Source organism: Hippopotamus amphibius, chromosome 1, assembly GCF_030028045.1.
Source record: "Hippopotamus amphibius kiboko isolate mHipAmp2 chromosome 1, mHipAmp2.hap2, whole genome shotgun sequence".
Classification (NCBI taxonomy): Eukaryota; Metazoa; Chordata; class Mammalia; order Artiodactyla; family Hippopotamidae; genus Hippopotamus; species Hippopotamus amphibius.
In genome coordinates, this window is record NC_080186.1 from 78,693,914 (window position 1) to 78,714,127 (window position 20,214).

The window sequence follows — 20,214 nt, forward strand, 5'->3', positions numbered from 1 at the left end:
AGAGGAGTAGAACTAAGAGCCAGGCAAAGAAGAAGGGAAATATATTCCAGGCAGAAGGAACAGCATATGTTAGGAACTCAAAATCTAGCCTTTGAGAAAGTAAAATGTATCCAGCATGACTCAGTGACTCACTACCAAGTCCAAGGTGTATACGTCTCTATGCGCGTGTCTGTGTGTGTGTTTGTACATAAAATAAATACCCTCACCACATCCTTAGTAGGCCAAGGCTTGCAGAAGCAGGAGGGAAAATGGAGATACCTCCCACCGTTTCCTTCTTCTTACCGCTGCCTGCCCCCTTCCCAATTATGGCACGTACCCTCCCCTGCCACCCCCTCTCTTGAGGGCTCTCTTTTTTAAACAAGAGTTCCCAGATTTTCCCATTTATTTCACAGCAGCAGAAGTCACAGCTGGGTTCAATCTTTGCACCACCACCCCCAGTTTGAAAAAAGTACTCTAAATTTAAACCGTATAGCACCAAACTAAAAATGGCTTAGAAAGGGGAAAAAACATACCTTGTGCTGGGCCCTTATTAGATTTCACAGGCACGAATTACCCTCTTTCCTAAGCATACATAGTCAAATGATTCTTAGGTGATGAAGCAACCGTCCCCAAGTTTGCATGAGATGAAAGTATATCTGTTTTTAAATAGCAGGGAAGAGGCTGCAGAGTAGAAAAAGAATAGGGGGTTAAGTGCTGACTTATTATGCAAGTTGCATTTAAGGTTCTGAGAATGTCATCCAGCTCCAGTGTTAGTGCAGGCTGGATTTTTCCTCATTCCTCTTTTCCTGAACAACCAGTTAGAAAAGTAAGACCAAGCTAGGAGTCAGAAAGCCTGAGTGCCAGTCCCTGTTATATGAGACACTCCACCAATCCTCAAGTAATTTCTCCTTTCCAAGCTTCAATCTTCTCATCCCTTTATCACCTTAGGGATTAAGAGGCTGAACTTGATCAATGGTTCTCAAACTTTCTTGTCTTTGGCACTTATTTTGTATTTCACATTAACACATTAGCTCTTTTTAAAATTTTTACTGAAGTGCAAAAGACATACTAAAAAGTGATCACTCCATGTGTTCAATGAATTTTCACAAACTGAACGTACCTAAAATAACCAGCAGCCAGATCTAGCAATAGAACACTACCAGCACTGGAGTAGGGAAACACATCTGCAAAGACTGCAAATAAGCACTAGTTTGTTTCATTTTAAAAGAAAATTTGGAAACACATGAAAAACATTTCCACAAGCGGGTAACACACCAATCATTTGGTTACCTGTTCATTTTATGTCACATTTGAGTAGAGCTATTTATTGACCTGACCTAATTCCTAGAACTGTCTTCATGTATACATGAGAAGGAAGGAGAGTCTAGTACACAAGCGCTCAAAAAATATGAGATTAACGAGTGAATGAACTGGACTTGCATTTGAGAGACTAAAGACATGAGCAACAAAATGAAGTTCATGGGTACAACTAGCACTATAAATAACCTGCATCCCGGGAAGGATGTTGGGAAAAAACCATACTCGACTATGGTAAAAGGTCTGAATCAAGTGTTCTAAAACTTTTTGTAACTCAATCATTCAAATTATTTTCTACATTTCAGAATCATATCTGAACTTGGCAAGTGAGAGCTGACAACTCCTAATCATAAAATCACAAAAGTAGTCAAAAAAAATTGGATGGAGGACCAGACTCAGGAAGATGAGAAAGTCACTTAGTATACATATTCTCTGGAAAAAAGCAACAAAAATGTATAAGCATTTCAGAGAAAATATGGGAAAAGAAGACACAGGCTTTTATTAAACAAGAAACAGTAGAATAACTAGAATAATAAGCAGTAACTAGAAACCAACTGCACATACCTTTTGTAATTTATATAAGATGTTTAAGATGTCATTGATATCTTGGGGTTTTTGCTCTTTTTTTAATATAACTCACATTAAAAAAAACAAAAACAACAACAACAAAAAACATGGTCTGGTTCAACTTCTAGCTATAACAGAGTGGAATATAGCAGATCAACATTTCTGCTAAAAGCAATCAGAAAAGCCAGACAAAATCCAAAAACATCTTTTGAAGTTAATGAGAGAGCTGCTGATTAATCAGGATTTGAGGAGCCAGACAGTCAAATCTGGGAGAGACAGAAGGCTCACTGAGGTAAGCCCAACTTTCTGAAAGCTCATTTTTCCCTCAAGGGTATTTGCTGATTCTTGGCATGGGACAGAAGTTGAGAAACCAGGCACAGAGCAGCTGCTAAGAGGCAGAGAAGCCTACAGGACTTTAGTCACTCTTATGGGGATGTAAAGACACAATGCGGAATTCAGGATTGAAAAGACATCCTGGAAGGGCTCAGAGAAGTGAGTCTGAGGCAAGGAGAAAGGAGATGAAAAGCAGAATGAGCATTTTTTGCAGAGTAGAGTTTTCAGCAGACTCACAGTATAGGAACACAAAAATTAGAGTTTAGGACCTGCTGAGGTTCTCAGCTTAGGCTCCCAATCAGCACCCCTGAGGATCTAGGATTGGGGAAACCCAAAAATGGACCAAATGTTACATGTCTGCAAAACAGCCTTAACTGGACTGCCAGCCTGACTGGATTGAGGCGCTCCCCTTTCTACTGTGAGCAAAGAGCAGGGTAGATACTCTCATAAGAGAGAAGACATCATTCAGATCATCTTCATACACAATGCTGGATACTTAATAAAATATTGTCAAGCATATGAAGAAAGAAGCCAAGAATAAAAACAGAAAAGGTAAATATACACACAAGTGACCCATACATTGGAGTTATTAAACATGGTCTTTAAAATGACTATGATTAATATATTTGAGGAAATAGATGAAAAGATGGTGAACTTATTTTTAATAATATAATAAAAATTCTAAAACTGAAAAATACAAAATAAAATTAAATTAATAAATTGTGTAATAATAAATTAGACACAGCAAAGAGAACTAGTGAACCTTAAACAGCAAAAAAAAAAAAAATCAAACTGAAAAAGAGCAAGAGTAAGAATACAGATAATAAAGTAAGGCATATATGGAAGAGAGTAAAAAGTTCTAACATAAAAGACCCAAAAAGAGAGGAAGGAATGGAGCAAAAACAATATTTGAAAATATAATGGCAGAGAAATATGAGAATTACAAAAAACATCAAGCTTCACAGATTCAAGAAGGGCTAAACACCTCAAGCAGGATAAACACAAGGAAAAAAATCCTGCCTAGAAAAGCTGCTGAAAAACAAATATATAAAGAAAAGTGTTAAAAGCAGGCAAAGAGAAAAAGATGCAACATCAAATAGCAACAATATGGGCTTCCTAGGTGGTGCAGTGGTTGAGAATCTGCCTGACAATGCAGGGGACATGGGTTCAATCCCTGCCCCAAGAAGATGCACATGCTGTGGAGCAACTAAGCCCGTGCACCACAACTATTGAGCCTGCGCTTTAGAGCCTGTGAGCCACAACTATTGAGCCCATGTGCTACAACTACTGAAGCCCACGCGCCTAGAGCCCGTGCTCTGCAACAAGAGAAGCCACGGCAGTGAGGAGCCCGCACACCACAACAAAGAGTAGCCCCCACTCACCACAACAAAGAGTAGCCCCCACTCACCGCAACTAAAAAGGAAGCCCGCACACAGCAAAAAAAAAAAAAAAAACCAACACAGCCAATGAAAGAAAGAAAGAAACAAAGAAAGAAACAAAGAAAGAAACTTATTAAAAAAAAAAAATAGCAACAATAAGACTGACAGCCAACTTTTCCAACAAAGGATAAAAGCCAGAGAAAACGAAATGGCATCTTTAAAGTGGGGGGGGGGGCGGTTAGGGGGGAGGGACTGCATCCCCAGACTTCTATTCATTCAATGAAATTATCTTCAAAAGCAAAGGCAAAGATAATTCATTTCCAGGCCAAAAAAAAAAAAAAAAACCTGAGAATATTCTTTTATACAAAATATGATAAAGTGGTATTTGAGTATCACAAAAAAAAAAAGAAGAAAGAAAGAAAATTAAAATATGCACTACGAGAAATACAAAGGAAGGGACTTCCTAGGTAGCACAGGGGTTAAGAATCCACCTACCAATGCAGGGGACAGGGGTTTGATCCCTGCTCCAGGAAGATCCCACATGCCAGGGAGCAACTAAGCCCATGTGCCACAACCACTGAACCCATGTGCCGCAACTACTGAAGCCCATGCGCCTAAAGCCAGCCAGCGCATTGAGGAGCCTGTGTGTCAAAATGAAGACTAGCTCCCACTCACCACAACTAGAGAAAGCCCATGTACAGCAATGAAGACCCAATGCAGCCAATAAATAAATAAATAAATAAGAAATGCAAAGGAAGTCTTTTTTTTAAAATTTAATTCAGAAGTAAAAGATAACCGGGGGAAACATAGAAATTCAGAAAGTAATGAAAAGCAATGAATAGGGTAAATATGTGAGTAAACCTAAATGAAAATTGACTGTAAAAAACAATGATGCTAGTGTCTCATGGATGTTTAAATACAATTAAAATGAATTATAATAATGACACAAGAGGCAGAAGGTGGGAGAGGGAGGATGAGTAAGGGGAGGACACAGAGTAAAGTGAAAGTGTTCTCAGAGTCAAACATTGTCTGGAATGTGATAAGGAAAAGTAGCACTGGGGTAATCACATACACACAAAATTAAAAGTAAAATGGGAACAAATGTGTAATATGCTCACAGAGAGAAAAAAAGGAGAGTGAAAAATAATGCTTGATTAGCTCCCCCCCCCAAAAAAAAGCAAAAAAGAAAACAATAAAGTGGTACATAAAACAGATGGGACACAAATAGAAAACAAACATGAATAATTATATTAAATGCTTTAAATACTCACACTAAAAACCAAAACTGTCAGACTGGACTTTTAAAAACTAATTTATATGCTGCTTAAGAAAATTCAGACTAAACATAAGGGCATAGGGGCTTCCCTGGTGGCACAATGGTTAAGAATCCACCTGCCAATGCAGGGGACATGGGTTTAATCCCTGGTCTGGGAAGATCCCACATGCCTCGAAGCAACTAAGCCCATGCGCCACAACTACTGAGCCCACATGCCACAACTATTGAAACCCACATGCCTAGAGCCCGTGCTCTGCAACAAGAGAAGCCACCACAATGAGAAACCCTCACACTGCAAAAAAGAGTAGCCCCCACTCGCCACAACCAGAGAAAGCCCGTGCACAGCAACGGAGACCCAACACAGCCAAAAATAAATAAATAAACAATAAATCTTTAAAAAAATAAACAAACATAAGGGCATAGAAAAATTGAACTATAAACATGGAAAAAAGTATACCATGTACATATTAGCCCAAAGAAAGCTGGTATGGTTCCATTAATATTAGAAAAGTAGACTTTAAAGCAGGAAGCATTACTAGAGAAAAGGAGAGATATTTCACAATAAAGATATATCAGTTTTAAGTTTAATGGTATGCACCTAAAAACAGAGCCTCAAGGTTAATAAAGGCAAAAGTTAGCAAATATAAAAAGAGAAACAGGAAATCAAAAATCATAATGGGAAAGCTTAACCTCTCTCAGTAACCAATAGATGAGAAAAAAAAGTAATGGGGATATAAAAGACCTGTACTATAAGATTTTTAAAACTGACATGATGGCATATATAGACTGTGGAACCAAACAACCTCAGTATGTGCATTCTTTTAAAGTAAACATACAACATACATATATAAAAGTTGACAATATACAGGGCCCTAAAGCAAGTAACAACAAATTTTAAAGAATTAAAATTATCCAAAGCATGGTCTCTGGAAAAAGAAATAAAGGGAATCCAAGTTGGAAAAGAAGAAGTAAAACTGTCACTGTTTGCAGATGACATGATACTATACATAGAAACTCCTAAAGATACTACCAGAAAACTACCAGAGCTCATCAATGAATTCAGTAAAGTTTCAGGATACAAAGTAAAATACACAGAAATCTGCTACATTTCTATACACTAACAATGAAAGCTCAAAAAGAGAAATTAAAAAACCAATCCCATTTATCATCACATCCAAAAGAATAAAATATCTAGGAATAAAACTACTTAAGGAGGCAAAAGACCTGTACTCTAAAAATTATAAGATGCTGATGAAAGAAACTGAAGACGACACAAACAGATGGAAAGATATACCATATTTATGGATTGAAAGAATCAATATTGTCAAAATGACTATACTACCCAAGGCAATCTACAGATTCAATGCAATCCCTATCAAATTACCAATGGCATTTTTCACAGAGCTAGAAAAAAAATCTTAAAATTTGTATGGCAGCACAAAAGACCCCAAATAGCCAAAGCCATCTTGAGAAAGAAAAACGGAGCTGGAGGAATCAGGCTCCCTGACTTCAGACTACAAAGCTACAGCCATCGAAACAGTATGCTACTGACACAAAAACAGACATATAAATCAATGGTACAGGATAGAAAGCCCAGAAATAAACCCACGCACCTATGGTCAATCTATGAAAAAGGAGGCAAGACTATACAACAGAGAAAAGACAGTCTCTTCAATAAATGGTGCTGCAAAACCTGGACAACCACATGTAAAAAAATTGAAATTAGAATATTCTTTAACACCATACACAAAAATAAACTCAAAATGGATTCAAGACCTAAAGGTAAGGCCAGATACTATAAAACTCTTAGAGGAAAATACAGGCAGAACACTCTTGGATATAAATCACAGCAATATCTTTTTTGATCCATCTCCTAGTGTGATGGAAATAAAAACAAAATAAACAAATGGGACCTAATTAACCTCAAACGTTTCCTCAAAGGAAAGCATAACAAAAAGACAAGCCACAGGATGGGAGAAAATATTTGCAAATGATGTGAGCGACAAGGGATTAATCTCCAAATTTTACAAACAGCTCACGTGGCTCAATATAAAAAATCAAAAAATGGGCGGAAGACTTAAATAGACATTTCTGCAAAGAAGCCATATAGATGGCCAAGAGGCACATGAAAAAATGCTCAACATTGCTACTTATCAGAGAAATGCTAATCAAAACTACAATGAGATATCACCTCACACCAGTCAGAATGGCCATCATCAAAAAGTCTACAAACAATAAATGCTGGAGAGGTTGTGGAGAAAAGGAAACCCTCCTACACTGTTGGTGGGAATGTAAATTGGTACGGCCACTATGGAGAACAGTATGGAGGTTCCTTAAGAAACAAAACACAGAGCTACCATATGACCCAGCAATCCCACTCCTGGGCATGTGTCAGGAGAAAAACATGGTTCGAAAGGATACATGCACCCCAATGTTCATTGCAGCACTGTTTACAACAGCCAAGACATGAAAGCAACCTAAATGTCCTTCGACAGATAAATGGTTAAAGAAGATGTGGTACATACATACAATGGAATATTAGTCAGCCATTAAAAAGAAAGAAATAACGCCATTTGAAGCAACATGAATGGACCTGGAGATTATCCTACTAAGTGAAGTAAGACAGAGAAAGACAAACATATGATATCACTTATCTTAAAAAAATGATATAAACTTATTTACAAAACAGAAACAGAGTCACAGATTTAGAGAACAAACATGGTTATGGGGGAAAAGTGGGGAGAGGGATAGGCTGGAAGTTTGGGACTGACGTACACAATACTATATAAAATAGATAACCAACAAGGACCTACTGTATAGCACAGGGAACTCCGCTCAATACTCTGTAATAACCTAAATGAGAAAAGAATTTGAAAAAGAAGAGATGCATGTATACCTATGACTGAATCACTCTGCTGTACACCTGAAACTAATGCAACATTGTTAATCAACTATACTCCAATCAAAAATAAAAAAAAATAAAAATAAAATTAAAAAATAAAACAAAGTCTATTCTCTGACCACAGTTAAACTAGAAATAAAGAGCAAAAAGATAACTGGAAATACCCCCAACAGCTTAGAAATTAAGAAGTACATTGCTACATGAGCCTGTATCCAAAAAATCACAATGGAAATTAGAATTTAAACTAAATGACATTACAAAACTTGCAGGAGGCAGGTAAGCATGCTTAAAGGAAAACTGATAGCCTTCCATGAAAATATTTTTTATAAAGCAAACTGAAAATCACAGATATAAGCTTCCATCTCAAGAAAGTAGAAAACATTTCAGAATAAGTACCAAAGTGTTTAGAAGTAAATAACAATGAAAAAGACAAGAATTCATGAGGGAAAAAAAAAAAAACAAATGTATAATACAAAAAAAAAAAAAAATCAAAAAAGCTTGGGAATTCCCTGGCTGTTCAGTGGTTAGGACTCTGGTTTCACTGCCACGGCCCAGGTTCAATCCCTGGTCTGGGAACAAAGATCCTGCAAGCAGAGGGGCACAGCAAAAAAAAAAAAAAAAAAAAAAGCTACCTCTTTCCAAAGATTAATTAAAACTTATAAAACCTCTGCAATATGAGAATTACCAAAAACTGGGAATTACCAGTATAAAAAATAGAATATCGATATCAGGAATAAAAAGTAGGGACAAGACCACACAACTTACAGGTATTAAAAAGGTCATAAGAGGATATAAAGAACACTTCATGCCAATAAATTTGAAAGTTCAGGTGAAATGGACAAATTCTTAGAAAAACACAACTTACTAAAACACAAAAAGAAATAGAAAATCTGAATAAATCTATACCTATTAAAATGAAGGAATTCATATTTTAAAACTTCCCCACAATAAAATTTCCAGGCTCAAATGGTTTCACTAGTGAATTCTTCCAGACATTTAAAGAATAATTCCAATCTCATAGAACTTCTCAGGAAAACAGAATAAAGAAGAATTACTTTCTAACTTGTTTTATAAATTCTGCAAAACCTTGATGTCCAAATCTGGCAAGGGCACCACAACAATAGAAAATTACAGGTTAATCTCTCTCATGAACAAAAATATGCTTCTACAAAATATTAGCAAGTGAAATCCAGCAAATACATACAAAGGATAACACCTCACAACTAAGTTGAGTTCATTCAGTAATGCAAAGTCAGTTTAACACTCAAAAAAGTAATGTAAAAACAAAACAAACAACTAAATGAAACAAAACAGAAAAACACAGATACAGATACAGAGCAAAAACTAGTGGTTACCAGTGGGGTGAGGGAAGGGGAAGAAGCAAGATAGGAGTAGGCAATTAGGAGGTACAAACTGCTACATATAAAATAAAAAAGCTATAGGTATATATTGTACAGCACAGGGAATATAGCCAATATTTTATAACAACTTTAAATGGAGTATAATCTATAAAAATTTTGAATCACTATATTGTACGTGTGAAACATATAATATTGTAAATCGGCTATACTTCAATTTTTAAAAAGATCATTTGAAAAGAAAAAAATCAATGTAATTCACCATAATAACAAAATAGAACAGTCATACGATCATCACAAAACAGGAAAACATTTGATAAAACTCAGTACCAATTCATGATAAAAACCTGGCACACTAGGAATAGAAGTTAACTTTCTTAATCTGTTATACAAGTGTCTGTAAATCCTACATCAAATATTGTACTTAACGGTGAAAGATTGATAGCTTTTCCTCTGAGCTGAGGAACAAGATTAGGCTACTCACCATCACCACTTTAATTCAACACTGTTAAGAGAGCACAGCTACTGCAATAACACAAGGGATAGAAAGTAAAAGGGTTGGAAAGTAAGAAATAAAACTCTCTTCATTCATAGAAAACCAACTACCTGCAAAAACCTAAAAACTATTTAATAAGTTAATTTAGCAAGGTCACTAAAATAAGGTCAACAAATAAAAATCAACTGTATTTCTATATTCTAACAGCAAACAATTAGAAAATTTTGAAATTTTAAAATGCCAGTTACAGTAGCATAAATATATATTATCAGTGACATTATTTCTTAGAAGATTTATATTACCTATATCCCAGTATTTCTGCTCTTAAAGAAGGCAGTTTATGCTCAGGTCAATCTCATATTGTTGTAGGTTGTTCTAATTTTTTTAAAGGAACCATAAATATAGAATTGAATTTATAATCTCCAAAAGTTTTAATGTTGGCTGAAATTCTTTTAAATTATTAAAGGGATAAAAATAAAGTCATTTTGTACACTCTAACACATATTTACAAATAAAAAAATAGTTTGTATTTCCTTGTTTAGGATCTCAAGATGCAATTTAAAGATAAAATAACCTACCTAACACACAATTAAACAACAACAATAACCACACACACCAACAATAATGTAAAAGAGAAGGGAAACAAAAATTAATAGTAAATATAACAAAACATTATGGATTTTAAGATGCAAATACTCAAGTAAGACTATATTAGATGACATAAGTCATATACATATACAGGTATATAGATTGAATAAGACAAGTGTGTTGTATTGATGTCTCAAACCAATTGGCGCTTTGGGTAAGTGATTGTTCCAAACAAAATTAACCATAATCTTTCCTTACTTTATACAACATCTCTAATCCTGGAAATTTCAGTGTATCTGTAATTCTAGGCTGAGAAAAGTATAGAGGGTTCTCACTTACCTCTTCAGCAAACCATCTGAAAGTTGCACAGGACAAAGGATAATTCATCATTACATGGAACAGTCCGGAATGTTTCAGGACATCTAGCATTTCTGGTTTCTGCCCAGTGAATGCTGCTAAAGCCGCCTGCATATTTCTAGTATGTTCCACAGGAAGCAGTATCGTGCCCATTTGAGAACCACTGGCATAGTCCAGGCTTTAAACCCAGCTCTATCTCATGCTAGCCCTAAAAGCTAAGAACTCAGCCATTTACAGATCACCTCAACCAACACAAATCGTTTGCCCAACCTACGCAGTCCCAAGCAGCAAAGACAAAAAATCTTGAATTTGTTTTCTCTAAAAGTATCACTTTCTCTAAAAGTAGTCATAGTTGTTAAAAAAAAAAAAATCACAACATTTTTGGATTTCCTTGCACTTATTTCATTTTGAATTACAGATTGCAGGATATACACTATAGTTTTAAATATTTAGGGTTTAAAAGTCTGGATCTGACCATATTCAAACTCCCAATCAGATTCTGTAATAACTTTCAGAAAAAATCAAATTCTTCCAGGAATCAGTGTGCTCTAATCCTAGTTTTACCATGTTAAAATGCTATGCACAGCTTTACTCACAAAATGTCATGTTTGTTATTCTGAAATAAAACATAGAAAAATAATAGAAAAAACTGAAAAGAGAACTATTTGGCCTAAACTGCTGTAGGAAAAAAGAAATTTCCACTCAAATTTTCAAATTCTCCACTCCTATTCTTTCTTATCTCTGCTTCTAAAACCTTGTTGCATAAAATACTCAGAGAACTTACAAAATAAAAGGAAAATTTGCAGCTGAACTAAGAGTTAAAATGCCTATTTTCCAAATAAACAAAATCTAGAAAAATACACAAAAGCCATCATTTTCTATGGTTCACATTTCCCATTTTATAATAAGTAAATTAATTCTAGTAATAAATGACATTGAAAATTTTATTAAAAACTCTGAAATTTTCCCACACTAGTTATCTTCAAGCCCTTGCCTATCATGTGAATGGTTTTGAAGATAAAATGACCTGGGTTTGAATCCCAGTTCTGCTGCTTACTAGCTATATGTCGCTAAAAAATTCTTAATCCATTTCTTTACATGTAAAATACCCCCAACCTTGCAGTGTTGTGACAATGTGTAAAGTACCTCGAAGAGAGCTTTTCACATACTACTTGTTCATTATTAAATAGGAGCTATGGTTGTTATTATTATAATTAGCTGTTATGTTTGCCAATACCTACTTATTAACTTATTCAACTATTTTCTTCTGAGTTGCCTCATACAGAATTTTTTTTTCTGGCTTGCTAAGCATTTTGAGATATGCTGGGTAAATGCTATACAATGCCTTTTCTGTTTAAAAGCCTCACTGGCCTGTTTTAAGACAAGATGTACTAAAAAGAGGAAAAAGGCATTTATTAAACCACAGCTCAACGTTTACAGAACACTGGTCATGTGATGGTAGCTTATGAAAATTCAGTTTCTGGGGCTTCCCTGGTGGCACAGTGGTTAAAAATCTGCCTGCCAATGCAGGGGACACGGGTTCGAGCCTTGCTCCAAGAAGATCCCACATGCTGCGGAGTAACTAAGCCAGTGCACCACAACTACTGAGCCTGCGTTCTAGAGCCCGTGAGCCACAACAATTGAGCCCACTGGCCACAACTACTGAAGCCCTCGAACCTAGAGTGGCTCTTTGTGCTCAGCAAAAAGAGAAGCCACCGCAATAAGAAGCCCCCGCACTGCAATGAAGAGTAGCCCTCACTCTCCGCAACTACAGAAAGCCTCCACACAGCAATGAAGACCCAATGCATCCAATACATAAAAAATAATGAAAATATATACACATTTTTTAAATCATTTTCTGCCTACCAACATCCTGATGATTTATTTGTCCCTGTCAACCTTTTAAAATTTTACCTGGTTCTTGTTTTCAGTCTTTTCAAGGAGAGCTGACTTCCAAACAATGCACAACATTTTAACAGTTTTCCTGTGATACATTTCAGCACAAAGACTCTAATTTTTAGATATTTATGGTTCATATTCAGGTCACCAGCTGGCACTCTGGAATCTATAAATAGCTCTCATGGTCTGGTTACCATGGTCACACCTTCTCTTCAACATGCTCACACACCCCACCTCACATCTCACACTCAGCTAGTCCTGTTAACACACACCCATCTCCCGGCACTGAAAGGATTCTTTGATCTCTAAGAGGTCAGCTTGGAAGGGCCTTGGGGGGAACACAATAACTCATAACCTATTTGGGGTCTTAGACCCCTTTGAAATCCTGAGGAAAATTACTGACATTCTCATCATACAGAAACAAAAATGGACATGCACATAAAACTGCAATTCACAGACTCCCTGACAAACTAGGAAGCTATGATTGTTTTTCACTGTTCCTCAAACTCTTTTGACTGGGATTCACAGTGAAAAACAGACTTGACATGCAAGGCAGAAATAGAGACACAGATGCAGAGAACAAATATATGCAACATATGGAACAAGGCAGATGTAGAGAACAAACCAAGTGGAGAAAGCAGGGAGGGTTGGGGGGGATGAACTGGGAGACTGGGATTGCCATATATACATTACTAATAAGAAAAAAATACCAAATTGTACACTCTAAATATATGCAGTTTATTGTATGTTAACTGTATCTCAATAAAAGTTCTTAAAAAAAAACCAGACCTGACATTAATACAGCCTATATCTACATACATAAAAATAAATATCTAAAACAGAAGTTATAGGAAACAATTATTTACACTTACCGTATGCAGTGGTTTCTGACATTTTCTATTCTATATCATCTTTCTAAAAGGTTGCCTGAGGCTCACTAAATTGCTTTCTTACCACCCACAATCTGAAGAACAATGATTTGGTCTAATAGTTCTCCATTTTAGAAATAGGGAAACAGGTGCAAAGAAATAAAGGGTATTGTGCTAGGTCACTAATGACTTAGCAGCAAAACAAGCCAGAACCTAACCATCCTGACTTCCAACCTAGGCTCCTTCCAAAACAAAGTGAAACAAAAATTCTAAATACCAACTCCCCTCAAAAAAGCAGCTGGGGATCTGAAGCTTAAAGCATCCTGATACACTGAGCAACTGGGAGTGTTTCAGTTCCAAACGATGGTGAATATTAACCTAACCTGAGTTTCCAGCTCAGGCAGTCTTAACTTTTTCTAAGCCATGCCCCTGGCCTAGCATGACATGGCATATAAGCACATTTTTTCCTTTCCAGAAATCCTTTCTCCAGCTACTGAAAACGACACAGGAAAGGCCAAAACTCCCTGAGTTTATTTAAAATATTTTGATTACACACACACAGATTTTATTTGTCCATGAGAGCTTGGCTTAGAAACAGCAGTGGGCAGGCCCTCTTTGCATTTACCAGGGCCATGCAGATCTGTTTTCCTCCTCGCTAAGGCTGTTTAATCAAAATTTAAACATCAAAACCACAGAGATCGATATGTGGACGTGAATTATCCAGAGCCTATTAGACGCTCATCTACCGACACCAGCTACCCCGGCCCCTTTTAAAGCCTCATTACAGAAAGTGAGTTTGCTTAAGAGCCTTCATTACAAACAGTGTGATAGATTAGAACACCAGCCTCCCGACCGGCATCAGGCCGTGTGTGGTTTTCATCTGTCTGGTTGGTTGCTTTCTGTTTGTTTTTAAAAAGGAGTAGACATCACTGTCCCTTACAAGGTGAGGATCTTCTAACACGCCGGGGAGCGTGGCTGAGGCCTGGGCTGGAGAAGGCCAAGCAGGCGGCCCTGCGTGCAGTCAGGAGAAGGCGTGGGGCCTGCGCTGTCTCACCTATTATGCGCACTACCGAGCTCGGCGTTGCGGAGGGTCAGTGGGCTCGAGTAACCTGCCCCGGCGCTGCGTGCCAGCCTGCACCTGAGCACCCAAGCCCGGCGCCCAAGGGCAAAGTGCTGGGGCCTCCTCAAAGCAGAGCGCGCTGGGAGGAGAGCGTGCAGTGCAAACTGCTGCGTCGAGGCTTGGGGTGAGATCAGCGAACGCCTGCTGGGGATACGGGGGGGGGGGGGGGGGGGGAGGCGGGCAAACCCTATAATTAGCGCGGGGGAGTCAAGGGCTGCCGGGCGGCGCGGAGATGGCGCGGCGGATGCCCCGGAGCTTTCCCCCGGAGCCCGGCCCACCCTGCGCCTTCCTCCTGCACCCGGACCAGGAGCAGCACCTACGCAGCACCAAGGCAGGGCTCCTTCCTGGAAACACGATTGGGGGACGCACGTAGCCTCCCGAGCCTTGAGATCTATCGCTCCTCCCCCATTTGCGGCAGAACATGTAAGGAGCCTCAGAATTTAAAACCCCAGAATCCTCCAGAATCCTTGTTGAACTTAATATTTGGCTGGCTTATTTTAGAGACCCCTGTCCTTTCCTCAGTTTTCATTTACATCCGTTTCTTTCCTCCCCCAAGCGTCAAGAGGAATGGGGGGGGGCGGGGGGGATGGAGGAGTACGAAGCGGGGAGGGTTACCAGCAATCTAAGGGATGGAGGCTAGCAGACTGGGAGGGGGTAGTTTGCATCTGAATCTCTCTCTGCAAGATAAACATTTCTGAAGGTTAGTGACGGCTCCCCACTGGATTCCTGAAAAGGTTCATTAAAGGATTCTCCATCAACGTTTTTCTTGAGAACCCAAACTGTGAAAGTCCTAAGTATTTCAGATATTGCAATTCCAATAATGCATTGAAAACCAATATATGAATGAAGTACTGTAAACGCTCCCAAAACAATAGGGAGCTAGTATAAGGAAATCTGTGAAATGTAAATGTGTTACTCAGCCAAGATTAAAGAATGCAAAAATGTTATATTTAGTAACACAAAAATGGAAAACTGAATGACACAATATTTGGAAACCAGAAACCAGTTATTTTTAAAAGTCATGTTTATTATTATATAACTAGAATTTTTAAATAATATATGCACACTAATTTTAAATCAGCCATTTAATACACACTAAACATGTCCATGGAGTGACATCTTATCCCTAGTATCTTTTAGCCTCCCTTCTGCAGCTGGCCCCTTACCTTTATTTTCAGAATCTTTCATTCTCTCCTTCCTCCCTCTGCTGCAAAGGAGTAAGAAAGTCCAGCTGATTCTGCAACCCTGACTTCGGATTTGTCATTCAGATAGTCAGCGGTCTCGGGGGCGAAGTCCCTCAACGGAAGAGCACCCGGGCTCTGATAATTGCATGCAAGTCAGTGTGCGGGGTTATAATTTTGCTTATGCTGGAGCGGAAAGGATGGGGATGAAGGCAGACGTAAACACAAATTCCAAAACATGGCATGGAACTGGATCTGGAGCCTAGGCTTGCCTTTCCTTGCAGTAGGTTAGGGCACCAACTGTTTAGTGCCTCCTTGTCTCTGGAGAGGTTTAACTCAAGCTGCAAGAGGACCGTGTGTGCCGTGCGCCAAGCTTATTCTCAAATGGAGACCTTCACTTTGGAGGGGGATTAAAAGCCCTGTCTGTGCTTGTGTCCTCTTACATACTCACTCATTCAGCAAACATTTCTTTTACCTCTCTGTGGCCCAGGCTCTATGCTAAGTAGTGGGGATAGAACAGTGACGGGGACCAGCCCCGTCCTCAAGCCGCTCACTGGCTGTTACGATGCAGAGGCATACTACAGTGGCATACAGTGACCCATGTCTGCTGCACGCACCTGGGTTAGTGAACACATTTAACCCAGGTGTAAGCTGGTACTCGAGGCTTTAGTGATTGGTTTTAAGCCACTAGATGGCTAAGACAGAAATGGATCCGTGGAAGCCACACCAAGCCCCCTCTGTTAGCAAGGACTACTCAGGCAAATCTTTCAATCATCCAACGCACACTTACTTTCAGTCATTACATAGCTCAGATTCATTCCTTCATGCATTCACTCAACAAATGGTTATCTGTGCCCGGCACAACTCCACCTGCTAGCGATTCAGGAGTGCAGGAAACAGACCAAGTTTCTGCTCCTGTGGCTATCACATTTGGGTGGGAGGATACAGACAGGCCATAAGCAAACAAATATATTATTAATGGCAGTGAATGCTGTTAAGAAAAATGAAGCATGATAGTGAGGTAACAGAGGTGCCATTTTAGACAGCGTGGCCAGGGGAGGTGTCATTTAACTTACTTTACGGAAAATGAATCAGAGTCATCACAGTCCCTTCCAAACATCTTCACTCAGAAATTGTATTTTAAGTTCTGAACCCTCACAACCTGCTCTGCTCCAAGTGCACTCACTGATGGGTAGTGCTCATTCCCCATGACACAGACTGGTAAAGTGATATCCAGAAAGATTAACTGATCCAGTCAAGGACCTTACTTGGCTCCAGTGGGAAGAAGAGCAACAAAGAGAAGTACACCCACCTGTTGCTCTCATCCCCAGAAACTGCTGGGTTAAGTACAATATCGACATGGAACATGTGCTAGCATAGCAGGTGAGATAAGAGAGCTGAAGACCTAATCTACCACTATTACCTGAGTGGTGTAGGGCAGGTGATTCAACCTCTCTGGCACCAGTTTCCTCATCTGTCATGTTGGGCTAATCATACGTGCACTGTGTATGTTCTAGGCTGTTCAGAAGATCAAAAGGGAGAACAGATGTGGTACTTTGTAAATTAAGTTCTATATAAGTGTAAAGTATAATTATCAACATACTTGGGCACATTAAGAGAACTAATTGCTAGTGTTTACCTGCTCATTACTGCAGCCCAAGAGTAAAACGTAGCTATAGAGCGAAAAGCTTGTTGTTGCCACTAGGGGTCCTGGAGTTAATTTCTAGCTGCCACAATTTAAAGACTCCCCAAACGTTTGGGGAAATTTTATTTTGTATTTGTCCGCATCTTTCCTTGGCAGAAGATAATACCTTTATGCTCATCTTTGACAACTTAAGGCCAATGAGGAAAATCGGCCCTTCGCTGGAACTCCTCACTGGCCACCAAAGGAGGCATCTTGGCCCATAAACCACATCAAAGAAACGGGCATCTCCATCTCCAAGGAGCAAGGCCAGGGCAGCCAAAAAGTGCCCAGTTAGGAGCACCTTTGGGGCAGACAGGGTGAAGAAGGGGGTGGTGAGAAGACACCATCCGTGTACTCTTTCATCCAATAAATATTCCTTATGCCAGACTGCTCTGAACACTGAGCATGACACAGTGCTGAACAAAACATTCTGTCCTCAAAGAGTTTGTGGTCTCAGATCAAGAGGCTTCCATGATGTATGCTGATTTACTGAGATAGGCCAAGGCCTGGGTTTGAATAGTAGGGCAAGGGCTCTAAAACAGGAGAGGCCGGGTTCAGACATGAGCTCTGTGGTGTCCTGGCTCCTGCACCTAAATCCCCATTTCCTGATCTGTAAGATGAAGGTATTAAAGGCACCTATCTCCTAGGATAGGACAAGGCTCAAATGACTTAATGCGTGTACAGTACGCGGCACAAAGCCTGACACATAAAGGGAGGATTCCATAAATGCCGTAAGGCTAATATTACCATCTACTGACCTGGATCAAGTACACCCCTCTGCACCCCAGTTTCCTTATAAAATGCAGAAAATAATAACTAGCTTATATGGCTATTGTGAGAATCACACATCAGGAAGAATATAAAGCCCTGGTGTAAAGGATTAGCTCACCCCCTACCAAGCTCATTCCAGGCCCCTCTTAGTCAAGCAGGCTCCCCAGGAAAAAAGACTGAGCCTGGGAGGAGTGAGGAAGTGGGAGAGGGGTGCCATTTATATTAACAAGGAAGCAATTTTTTTCCTAGACTATGGTCATTTCTAGGGTTACCTGCATTTTACTCAACATTGTATTCTGAAAAGTTTCAAAACGCAAAAAGTTGGAAGAATTGCATGGCAAACATTTTCAAGTACATTTTGCTAAATTTGTTTTATCACATATACATTCATCTTTCTATTCATCCTTGATTTTTTTAAATTAAGTGGAAAGAGATTTGAAGTCCTCTTCAGATAAAAAGAGCCTTTATTTTCCCTCATAATACAAATTTTACAGAAGCCTTAGACTGCCTGTGGCCATTCCAAGCAGTGGCAGGTGAATTCTCAGAAACCTTCACTTGCCCACTACAAACCTCAAGGCCGCACCCAGTTGAGGGACAAGGATGGATGCAAGCCTTGACGCTTTCCAGAACAAGGCAGTGCCTCTGGCAGACCCCACGGTTCCAATAAACTGGTACCAACAACCATTTTAAACACTCATTAATGGAAACGATGCTCCATCTCAATAACCGGGTTTAGGGAAAGCTTCGGGCAGGCTCCACTGGCCACAGGTCCCTTCACAGCTTGGCACAGTCCTTGTCTTGTCAGATGCCACTTCTGAGTCATTAGACCAGTGAGTCATGCCCAGCAAGGGAAGCCATCTTGAGAGCAAAACCAAAGAGAATTTTCAAGAACAATGAGTGACACCCTGAACCGAAAGAGAATAAGGCCCTTCATTGTCCTAGCAAAACAAAAATGAAAGGAAAAAAACGCTGCTGTTAACACTGTGGGTTCAACTTTCCAGCTGCAAATTTTACTCCAAAGAAAAACTCAGCAAAAAAAACCTTTTATATTCCCTTGGATATCTGAGAGCAAAAGAGACTTGGAGGATATGTCTCAAATTAGGCAGATCTATTGATCTTTCGGTAACTTGCCTGGACCCTCTTCTGGCTTAGTCATTCATTTCCAAAACTTGCCGGGGTCGGGTGACAGGAGGGTGACTTCACCTGCACCACCACATTCGGTCTTCCCCCAGCCAAGCCTGTTTAGTTTGCTCAGAGCATCCAAGTGGCCATAGAGAGATGAACTGCAGTGAGAAAACTGCTGACTTTGGGTGGGGGAGGAGATTGTATTTAGGGTCACCGCAGAGGAGGGCAGCATGGCTATAAAAAAAGCTGGGTAGGCTCTGATGGAGCCAAGCCACAAGGCAAGGGGAAGAGAATTAATACATGGAGTACCTACTGTGTGTCAGGAAGTCTTCTTATCATCATCACCATACATTTAAAGAGAACTTATTTGCCAAGCATGGCCTTTAAAGCGAGGACTTTCATAGCACACTGTCTGCGTCTGAATCCCAGCTTACCAGTTGTGTATCTTTGGAAAGTTACTTATCCTTTTTGTGTTTCAGTTTTCTCATTCATAAAACATAGACTGTAAAACAGAGTTATTGTAAGAATTAAATAAAATTAAAACATTCACAGGTTCAGGATAGTGGCTGGCACAGGGTAAGCAGTGCATGCGTGTTAACACTTGCACATCCATCTTTTTCAGATGAGAAAAGTGAGGCAGAAAGAAGAAAGGAGACTTGCCAAAGGACACATAGCTACAAAGTAGCAGAGCCAGGGTACTGCCTATCATTTACTTCTCACAACACCCCTGTGAGCAAAGTGACATCTTCCTTCCACTGATGAGAGCTCAGAAGCCCAAGAGCTTAGTAACCTGCTCACCGCACAAGCTGGCAAATGGGAGAGTTAAGACTGAAAAACCCACATTCACTATCTTTAAAGCCTTTGCGCAGCCTCCCACTAGGCCAGTGGTTCTCAAACATTAGCATACATCAGAATTACTGCAGGGCTTGGGAAAGCACAGGTTGCTGGGCCCCACCTCCAGAGTTTCTGATTTGGTAGCTCTGAGGTGGGGGCCAAGAATTTGCATTTCTAGC

General features: G+C 39.4%; 1 protein-coding gene across 5 annotated transcripts in view; it reads right to left on the reverse strand.

Moving 5' to 3' along the window:
• DNAJC6 (DnaJ heat shock protein family (Hsp40) member C6) overlaps window positions 1-20,214 on the reverse strand; it is a 157,939-nt gene that overhangs the window by 128,201 nt on the left and 9,524 nt on the right. The window contains exon 1 of one of the 5 annotated variants that reach the window (XM_057717293.1): window positions 15,607-15,696. The exons of the other annotated variants lie outside the window; for them this stretch is intronic. Coding sequence (XP_057573276.1) covers window positions 15,607-15,628 — 22 coding nt within the window. The 5' untranslated portion in view covers window positions 15,629-15,696. Of the gene's footprint in view, window positions 1-15,606; window positions 15,697-20,214 lie in introns of those variants that run through there. 5 annotated transcript variants of the gene reach the window in all.